The 10,130-nt window shown below is 34.9% G+C and overlaps 2 protein-coding genes across 2 annotated transcripts; one reads left to right on the top strand and one right to left on the bottom strand.

The window, feature by feature from the left end:
* Positions 1-664: 664 nt before the first annotated feature.
* Positions 665-4,405, top strand: LOC120334220 (uncharacterized). The gene is made up of 5 exons (XM_039401686.2): positions 665-872; positions 1,042-1,122; positions 1,354-1,526; positions 2,590-2,693; positions 3,037-4,405. The coding sequence occupies exons 1-5, from the start codon at positions 753-755 to the stop codon at positions 3,207-3,209; spliced, it is 651 nt and encodes a 216-aa protein (XP_039257620.2). The 5' UTR covers positions 665-752; the 3' UTR covers positions 3,210-4,405.
* A 234-nt stretch (positions 4,406-4,639) lies between these two features.
* On the bottom strand, positions 4,640-7,571 carry LOC120334282 (myosin regulatory light polypeptide 9-like). The gene is made up of 3 exons (XM_039401755.2): positions 7,330-7,571; positions 6,608-6,769; positions 4,640-5,630 (listed from the first exon to the last, which is right to left on the bottom strand). The coding sequence occupies exons 1-3, from the start codon at positions 7,511-7,513 to the stop codon at positions 5,455-5,457; spliced, it is 522 nt and encodes a 173-aa protein (XP_039257689.1). The 5' UTR covers positions 7,514-7,571; the 3' UTR covers positions 4,640-5,454.
* Positions 7,572-10,130: the final 2,559 nt, after the last annotated feature.

The raw sequence follows: 10,130 nt of genomic DNA, 5'->3' as shown, positions 1-10,130 counted from the left end.
TTCAGGTCTAGTAGTATAGAAATTTTTTTCGAAGTGGTTTATTATCTTTTCTATTTAGCCACCCATTCTTCACAAGAAATAGGCATTAATATCGTAGTATTCAGAAGATCTCGTGACCACCGCTTATAACACGGTGCAATTCGACCAGGTACACGACATATCTCGTCTTCAACGGGTCAAATATTTGAGTGGTGTACAAATTTCGTTTCGGTCTGCTGCTCAAGGGTCGCTCAGCAACGCCAACGCTTTATTAAACTAGTCGGCGACGTAATGGCAGTATAGCCAGATAGTTGATTGAACACAGTTTATTTGCTATTCTGGTCATAAGGAGTCACTCGCGTCAAGTCAAAATTTGACTTCTAGAAATACTATTTTGAGGGCCGCAATGGAACAAGCACAAGAAACATAGTATTACAGATAACATAGTTATTTTTAGTTTCGCTTGTCTGTACGATGGTGACAGCACATTTGAATCCATAAATTTGCACCCGCGGGTTCAATCTATATGCGAGTGCTAAAATCCATTAGGGTTAGTATGGGTTCAAATATCCGTAGGTGCAAATTTCCATAGGTGCAATAGTATGCAGATGCAAATTACGGGATCAAATGTACGTGAGTTCAAATGTAATGGAACCCTGTACGATCTGACGATAGTTCGGTTTGAACTGATAAAAAGTCAGCGTTCATTTTATTATTGTTCAACTTCTATTCAATTCAACTAAGTTAGTGAACCTTAATTAAAACAACAAATTATGCCGAAGAAAAAGAAGAAGGCATCGACTGAAGTGAAACCAAAAACGAGGACTAAATTTGAGTTTCCACAAGAAGCATTGCCGGAATATGTTCCTCCGCCACCAGTAACTGGACACCAGGTGTGAATTCTAACATGATCGTTGATATATCTAACAGATTACATTATAAAAATAGATTCGAAATAGGTTTAATAGTTTTGTATTTTCTGGCATCGCTGCGTTTTATTGTAACTTTATTCATATATACGTCATTAATTTGTACTTTATAACAAACATGTTCCTTATTTAGCTTCTGGCTGCTCTCCAATCTAATGAAGTGAACGAAAAGGAGTTTCTTGGTATGAAAATTTCAAAGCACATCTTTCAGCATGTGAGTAATATTGCCATTCTTATTTAGTCTCGCTTTTATTATATGATCAGGGAATCCAAATTTCAATCATATTTCAAATATCTTCTCGTACTTCAAGTTCATTCGGAAATATCGGTAACATCACTCTGATCTGATAGTGTTATATATTGTTAAAGTAACCAATCCCGAAATTTTGATATGATAGTCATTTATTTCATAACATCTAATCATAAACCATTTTCTGAACTACAGTTGACGACTCAGGAAATTCGTGACCTCAAAGTTGTTTTCGACACGTTTGATGTCGATAATTCAAACACAATCGATTTAAAGGAACTTAGAAGAGCCATGAAAATTCTGGGATTCCGAGTAACTCGAAGAGAAGTCAAAGAGATGATGGCTGACGTGGACGTAACAAATCGCGGGTAGGTTAAAGTAAATTATCATACCGGACGTGAGGTTATGGACAAGCGACAATATATACCGTATTTCCCGGCAAATACGTCTAAACGGCAAATAGACGATGTCTATTTTTAGCACTCAAAAAGAGCGTTTTTTCCATATAGCCGTCCAACAAGACTTGCTTCAGGTTGGTCAGATAAACACTAATATGCGCTAACAATTTTATATGGTTGGAACCAGATCATGTTTATTTGGTAGTTCATACTCCCAGAATTAACTATTCTTAAAAATAAAGCGGTAATTTTGAGTTAAAAAGCGGCAATCATTTTGAACAACCTATTGACCCGAACGTTGAAATAACCTCTGAATAAGGTGTGATAAAGAGTACACTGTACGTCCATGGGTTTGTTCACAGCTGTGTTTTCCTGTCTGTGTCGTTTTTCATGGAATCGGCAAAACGGAAGGGTCATAAATCACTTCATCTCCGTGGCCGTGTTTCTCTGGTCAGTTATGACTACAAGGAAGTTTTTAAAAAGAATATGACAGATAACAGCTGGCAGTACAAAGTCAATTAAATATTATGATCGGAGACACTTTGACGTCATCGAGTACATAATAAAAAATATCAAACTAAATATAAGGTTCAAACAAATCATGTTTTAAACGTACCTGCCCAATAAGACGACCACCCAAAATTAGGACACAAAATTGGCTCTAGAAAAGCGAATTATCAGCCGGGAAATACGGTATATATATATAGCCCTTTTTCAAACTCTGAAAATAATAAAGACGAGTTGAATCTAACTGAACAGCCACCGTTGACTTTAGATGAGGTGAAATATTTATCCATGTTTAAAATTGCATAAAATATCAGCTACAAAACAAATGCTAATTACTTCTCAAATTTCTAATTGGACAAATGAATAAGTGAAATTGCAAAGCATCACTATTTGTGTCAAGGCAAACAATCCTGGATTGCAACTTGCAAGTCAACATTTTTCAAGTATTCAATTAATGGTGAAAAAAATTCATGATAGAATTATCTAAGATCTTTACCAATGTATATATAAGCTATATGCTTTTCAGATGTCTCAACTTTAACGATTTTCTTGCTCTGGTAATAGAAAGACAGAGCGACTCTCGGGATATATTTGAAGAAATCCGTCAAGCATTTACAGTATTTGATATAGGTGAGCATTAGGGTAGATGTGACTAACCTATGAATCGTTTGATGAGATAAGATTCAGAATTGTGTATAAGCGTGATGAACAAATCATAAAAAGCTCATGCGTGATAAATCCCTTGAGATGACCTTGCCGTGTTTGTTATCTTATTTAGATTTTACGCATTCACCTTATGGCAAACGTATTTCAAAAGTTATTTTGTGACGTCAACCATTTTGTGACAATTCAAATTTTCGTCGATTATTAATATTAAGTATATATGCTGAACTGTGTTGAAATAGGCTACCTCCTGGACAACATATTTGGGTGTGTTCGACACGGTACTATATGAGAATTGTTTATAATTTAGATGGTGACGGAAAAATCACTTTGTCTTCATTGAAACGACTCTGTCGAGAGCACAAAATTCGAATGACTGAACGAGAAATTCGTGATATGATAAGAGAAGCTGATCATAATGGCGACGACGCAGTTGATGAAGACGAATTTATTGGAATTATGTTAAAAACTAACATATTTTAAAAGTGCACGAGCACAATTTGTCAGATCTTGCCTGAACTCCCTCTGCCTATGGGCAAGATACTTACATTGAAAGTACGAAAGAAAATAGTATTTAACATGTTGCAACATATCGATGACGTATATATGTAACGCGCGGCGTTATAGACTCGAGAGAATACAAAAGAATTATTATTGTTGTTATAGGGTTCAGAGGGAAAGTCAATTTATACAAAACTATACGAACCCATCTCCTGCAGGCGGAGCTCGAAAATTGATACTGTTATCCTTATTGAATAATTTTAATAAACACTAAATGAGTGGCGTTGTTGGTGGCCATCGGCTTAAAATACTTTTTAGGTGAATGCGGCCGGCGATGTATGGGAGGGAAGAGGCTCTGGAAAACGTTTTTAAAACTTCAACTCTGCTTGAGTCGGTTTGACGATATTTTGGGATTTCAACGTAACAGTAATTGGCTATTCGAAGCCTTAGTTGGGGTGAAATAGCTATCCGGTTTTAATCTCAACAAGATGTTCAAGCTCAAAAAGTAAACCTAACGTTACAATAACATGCCACAAAAAATAACGTGCCAAGTACGACAAGACCGAAGTTCAACAAAATGTTTAGCCTAAACATATATCTAACAAGATTGAGCATTCTATCTCACTATGTATGTTTGTGAAACACATTATACAACAGTAGATAGAAAATACCAGAATTCCTCATCATGCAGTAATGGCCAAAAGTCCAGGACACAGAAGAGCGAACTATACTACACAACAGTAGTCGTTAAACTTTATGCACTACCAAGCCAAATATACACATTTCGGAAACGAGAAACTCACTACATAATGCGACGATTTTTACAGGAGTAATTTACCAAGTTTCGTCAGCGTTACGTGGTTATTTAGGCGCTGAAAATCGGTAAAATAGATTTCTGCAAACCGTTGCGACATGTGGACTTCTAAAGTCTATATAATAACCTTTTTTTTCGTGTGCGGTATTGTATGTCCAATTATCGTAAAAATGTAATAAAATTTCTATTCCTAATCACTACGATGCTAGCTTGACGGTGACCGTACATTTGAACCCATGCGTATATCCGCGGGTTCAATCTATATGCAGGTGCTAAAACCCATGGGTTAGTATGGGTTCAAAGATCCGCAAAACAAAAAAATTTCCATAGTTGCAATAGTATGCAGGTGCAATTGTCGTGGGTTCAGATGTACGTGGTTCAAATGTACGTGGGTTCAAATGTACACGGGTTCAAATGTAATGGAACCTAGCTTGATATATCAACAAACAGGTTTTGAAAAGCTATAGGAGGAAGGTGAAGGCATTTCGGAATGTTCGACCCTCGTCGCCAAATTTTAAAAATCATTATAGACTAAAATGATAATTACAGGCTACAGCCTGTATATCCAACAAGCGGAACAAAAATAGACTCAAATATGTACAATATCACAATTTTGATTAATCAGTATATAGAATTCATTATACAAGTGTAGACATCAAATCATTTTTAATCGATCAGTTAAGTACTATTTGTGCATTACTGGTGTCTAAAAAACAAAAATTAGGAATAAATCTGGATTATTTAGCTATTCAAGCCACAAAAATTTCAAAAAAAATCCTTTTCTAGTGTAGAAAAAAACTCATATGTCACATATTTACTTCAGTTATAAGTATCTCAAAACGCAAGACATTATTTTATTTCGCATTAAAAAAAAATTGCAAAGCTATATAACTAAATTTGGAATGTTTTTCGATTAAAACAAAAATCACTAATGTATTCTTACTAAGGCACATGAGACAATAATTCTACTTCCGGAAAAAATCTTCTGGAAAATGAATCACCAAATAGGTGAATGCAACAAAATTCCACAAAGCAAATCACTTGACTGACCATTTCTGAATAAAAATTCTTGTGCAAGATGTATAGTAAAATATGATTACAAGCTATCATGGCAAGCAATACTATTTTGGAGTAATGAAATGGATACCAGGAACACTAGTAATGATATCTTATGTAAAAAAAGAAGTGGGCGGGGCTGGGGAGTGGCTGAAATAATAATTTTAAAATCTTATGCTGGAAAACTGCTATATCCACTCACAGAAGAAAAAAGACAATTTATTGATTTCTCAAGTATGGGTAATACACGAGTCAAGTATTTATGTATGATTTATCCATGTTCCATACTCGATAAGATTTGAGCTACAAATTTGGCGATTGTGCAATCAATAAACGAGTTTCCAGTTCCTTTAGTTCCTAGTTTTCATTATCTTTTGCTCCGTGTTTTAGAATTCTTGTAAACTCAACGTAATCGAAATCGCCAGTTTTCTGTGAAATTGGTGCTTCACGGAACATGTCATCAACCTGTTCATCTGTGAATCGATCACCCATCGTAATGAGCAATTCCCTCAGATAATCCTCATTTATTTTACCTGGAAAAATAACACTAGATCTTTACATGGCATTTTTCAAGACTTGACGTGTACATACAGATTGATTTTCTAAATTCTCAGTGTTATTGTTGAAAAGAAATTGCCTTTTTCGAAACTAATGGAGCAACCAATTTCATATTTTCAGTACCCATATATTTGGTCATGGCTCTTTCGTTTTAATTCAATATAGATTCATTTGAATAATTGTGGCCACATACCGGAGACAGTTAAAACCAAAAAGAGCTCAAGAACTAACATTCCACAAAATTCAAAATATCAGACAAAGAATTTTTTGACAATCGTAACTAAGTTTTGGTATTTCGATAAATTTGCTTCAAGATAAATGCTGGGTAAATGTTGAAATTTACAATCTACCCCACTATTACATCATATTACAGAGACAGAATGTCAGCATTCATCAAAAACATTATGATATTACATATGACTCATCAATTAATAATTCCTGACAGGAAAGGAAGGAAGACATGATGCAATTATGTTAAACACATGTTGATGAATACTCATCATAATTATAAATCAATACCAAACAACTAGATATAGATCCGAAACTTTAAAACAAAGAATAGACCTATTTATGTACAGTAGGATTTTAAGAAATAACATGTCTATATTATAGGCATGGTATAAGTGTAGTTTGCCACATGTCAAAGCCATCTCACATTTGCTATACCATAAGATAAATATAACAACCCACGTTCCATATTATACCTTTTCAAAAATGGGTTAGTCTCTAAATTTTTGCTATATTACAATGTGACACTTTATATATCAAAGAGCCGTATTCGTAAAAAGATCTTAAATCAGTAACTTGAACCAATACCATATATATATAGAAGCCGGCGAGAGAGAAGGAAAAACTTGATAACAGAATCACTATGCACAATCACAATAAACAAAGGAATGGAAACAATGAAGTGTTCCCCTTTTCGTTAAGTTACTGTAATATATATGCATACCTGTGCTTTCTTCATCAAAACATGCAAAAGCATTTTTGATAACTTCTTCTGGATCTGTTCCGTTCAATTTTTCACCGAACATTGTCAAAAACATTGTGAAATTGATTGGACCATGGGCTTCACCGATCATGTCATCAATGTATTTATCTGTAACTTCTTTCCCTGTAAACATATATATATATAATATGCTTGATTTAGTTATGGCACATAGAAGAAATAATACAGCATATTAGAATGATATGAAACATCTATAAAAAGTGTGTAAATGGCCCGAGGCAACTTTCTGTATTAAACCAGGTCAATGACATGTTCATACATAAACATAAAGCAATTAAAATGCAGGATTCCAACATATAATATTAGTAATTATTAAAACATGAATATGTTGTAACTTGTAAGGGAGTCGTAATCACTGAAAAAACTTTTGACAAAAAAAAGGTCATTTTTTTATCATAATTTCTTTAAAAATAAAAAACATCTTTTATGAAATTATATAAATCACAATGCTAGAGATCAAAAAATTTAAAATATTCTATAAAATGAATAAAATAAATTTTCCATTTTTCAACAAAATATCATATTCTAGGACTAAAACATATTTTTAAAATCTCATTATTGTCAAGACTTTTAACCTCCGTATGCAAATTTTTGTCATAATGTTTTTCTTACAATACTCTCTAAATAAAAGACATTACTTAGAGCAGTGATGTTTTATTTCTTACCCAATGAGGCCATCATGTCTTTCAAATCATCTGCATCTATAAATCCATCACGATTTTGATCGATCATGTTAAAAGCTTCTTTGAATTCTTGAATTTGAGCTTGATCGAACATAGCAAAGACATTGGAAGTCGCACGCTGAGCGCGCTTCTTGTTAGTCTTTCTTGCTTTGGTGCGACTGGACATTTTGAAGTGTTAGTGATTTCGAAATCTAATAATAAAATATGCTGCGTATACAAAGACAGAATTTCAATTAAAATTGGTTTTCTGAAGACACAAAATGAAATGAAAATTGGCTCTAGTGATATATAAAAATTTCGGTACTCCCGTAGTATGTGTACCATGTTAGGGTTAGGCCATAATTTCATTCCGATTTTCCTTATTTTAGTTATTATTAAACAGTAAGCAATGTTAATTATTGAAGTTTTTTTTTAAATATCTGAATATATAGATCTAAAAACCAAAAATGACGAACAAAGATAGCGCTTTCAAATCACATATTATAATAGATTGCAAGTATATCATTGTATAAAGATTGAAATAATATGATTTGTTGAGAATTTAGTCTCATAGAACTGAAGAACAGTAAATGGAAATAAAATATTCCGATTCTGAACTTACAGACTTAGCAATTTTTAATTGATAATCAAATCCAAGCCAGACAAGATTAATAAAAATAACTCATTGATGGGATGCCTATATCAGAATAGTGGAGGAGTATCATATTCCAGAATTCGAGATTTGTAATTAATTTGAAAATAACCTATATATTCCTGCATAAGCAAATTTTACTTTCATAAATTGGACATGTAGAAGGACAATTTTAACTCTTGAAATATTCTTTTAATACACATTTTTTCAAAACAATTTAAAATTTTAATTTAACTGTATTCTCTTGGCTCCAGCCTAGATTTTTTTTCCAATTTCAACAGTAAATAAAAATAACACAACTTCGACTACAGATATTGTAATTTTACAGTTAATATGCCTCGCTTATACTGTGCATGAGAAGATAAGTACTGCTGTACTGACAGGACTGAAGAATCTTATAAATGAAAAAACAGCATAACCAATAGGCTGTTAAAAATCTAAGACAAATTTCAGTAGACTACCGGTATCTAACATTATGTAGCTATAAACAGCACCAGAACTAAATTGGTTATACTGACCAGAACGTCAGCAACATGAAGAGAACATAAACTACTGAACTAGTACTAAATAAGAACAGGATTTCTAGGGCATCTTGTCATTTTTGTGTGAACACACACATCCTGAGATTCCAGTCTTGCTAAATCACTAAACAAATACAGAAATAGCCCGTGTCAAGTTTTGTACTTGGTAATTTGATCTAACACCCACTTGTCAAAGGGTTAAACAATACGATAAATATTACGCTGAACGAATTTTCCTCACACAATCTAGGACAAAGTTCAGAAGTTCAATCTAGCTAACGTCTGAACGTCAATTGGCAGAACGGACAAAACAACTGATTCAGGATTAAAACAAAATTGTCAAAATACGACTTTCGTGATCTATACATTATTTAGAAGTTTCATTAAACCCGTTATAATTCGAATCGTTACCAATCGTGACACACGAAGCAACATACGATATCAAATTAAACAATATTCCGAAGCCGCGCTCGGACAGAAAAATTCGACGCCCTCACTCCGCCATCAAAGGATACGGGCGTTTCCATATAAGGAAGTCTATATGATGTCATAAAATAAATTAATGCTTCAGTGAAAATAGACTGTACACTGGAGGGAGACGTGAACTGCTTCGAACATAGGATTTACATATTTATCCCAGGGGAGAGGGATGGGATTAGTCAGCTAGTTATTTTTTTTTTTTTTTCGGAAGCATGGACTTGATGGTGAAGCGGTTAGGTGAACCACCCTACGGCGGCGAGGAGTCCAGCAATCCTCTCGCACAGGATCATCCCCGCATGGGGTTACGTGAACCACTCTACGGCTGCGAGGAGTCCAGCAATCCTCTCACACATGATCATCCCCGCATTGGGATTCGAACCTGCAATCCCACGGAGGTTAATCAGAGATGCGGTGGCGATCGTATTCCTAACGCTTAGCACGATGCGCCAGACCGCCGAGCCACATCATAATAGGCTTTAGCTTGGAAATAAGTCCGAAAGGCGGATAATAAATATAATAGGCTTGCAATTGTGATAACGCCATGACAGATCATTGCACGTATTACCTTGTAAGTGTTCATGAGAGTGGATAATTGTCATAAGAATAAAGCATCAATCTCTGAAGTTTAGAACGATCACGTAGGATTCCCCATGGATTGGCCCACTCTACGATAAAATGAAGTGACCTACCCTCAGGTGTCATGAAAAAACGATTTCTTGAATTCCGTTCCGTCTGCTTGTAAGTGTGGGCTTGCCATACGTCCAGATTTTGACGTGCTGCCCCGCCCGGTGGACTTAAACGTCCCGGTAATGCTGTATGGCATGCAGTGGCCTACTCTCATGATAGACGATTTCTTGAATTCCGCTCTGTCGGCTTGCATGTGTGCGCTTGTCACGCGTTCCGCATTTGACAAGATGCTCCGCGCCCCGCCCAAATGTCCCGGTGATGCTTTGGAAGTTGTCTTTTTTTTTTTTTATCAGGCAGCTCAATCATCACTAGTCTGCGACTAGATTCGATATTGTAATATCTATAAGAGTTGAATACTGTATTACTAAAACTCTAACCGAACTAGGTTAGTCAACATTGACCCATGATGGGGTCCGGTTTTACGAATTTACCGGAGAATAAAAGACATGAACAGCTCCCATCTT

Source organism: Styela clava, chromosome 15 (assembly GCF_964204865.1).
Source record: "Styela clava chromosome 15, kaStyClav1.hap1.2, whole genome shotgun sequence".
NCBI classification, from domain to species: Eukaryota; Metazoa; Chordata; class Ascidiacea; order Stolidobranchia; family Styelidae; genus Styela; species Styela clava.
This window is presented reverse-complemented; position numbering and strand designations above follow the sequence as displayed.

Excerpts from the sequence above, each read along its gene's own strand:
- LOC120334282 (XM_039401755.2), bottom strand. The coding sequence starts at position 7,513 with ATGTCCAGTCGCACCAAAGCAAGAAAGACTAACAAGAAGCGCGCTCAG. Across the intron at positions 6,770-7,329 it reads AGACATGATGGCCTCATTGG|GGAAAGAAGTTACAGATAAA; the intron begins GTAAGAAATAAA and ends ATATGTTTACAG. Across the intron at positions 5,631-6,607 it reads TTTTGATGAAGAAAGCACAG|GTAAAATAAATGAGGATTAT; the intron begins GTATGCATATAT and ends TTATTTTTCCAG.
- LOC120334220 (XM_039401686.2), top strand. The coding sequence starts at position 753 with ATGCCGAAGAAAAAGAAGAAGGCATCGACTGAAGTGAAACCAAAAACG. Across the intron at positions 1,123-1,353 it reads CAAAGCACATCTTTCAGCAT|TTGACGACTCAGGAAATTCG; the intron begins GTGAGTAATATT and ends TCTGAACTACAG. Across the intron at positions 1,527-2,589 it reads GTGGACGTAACAAATCGCGG|ATGTCTCAACTTTAACGATT; the intron begins GTAGGTTAAAGT and ends TATGCTTTTCAG.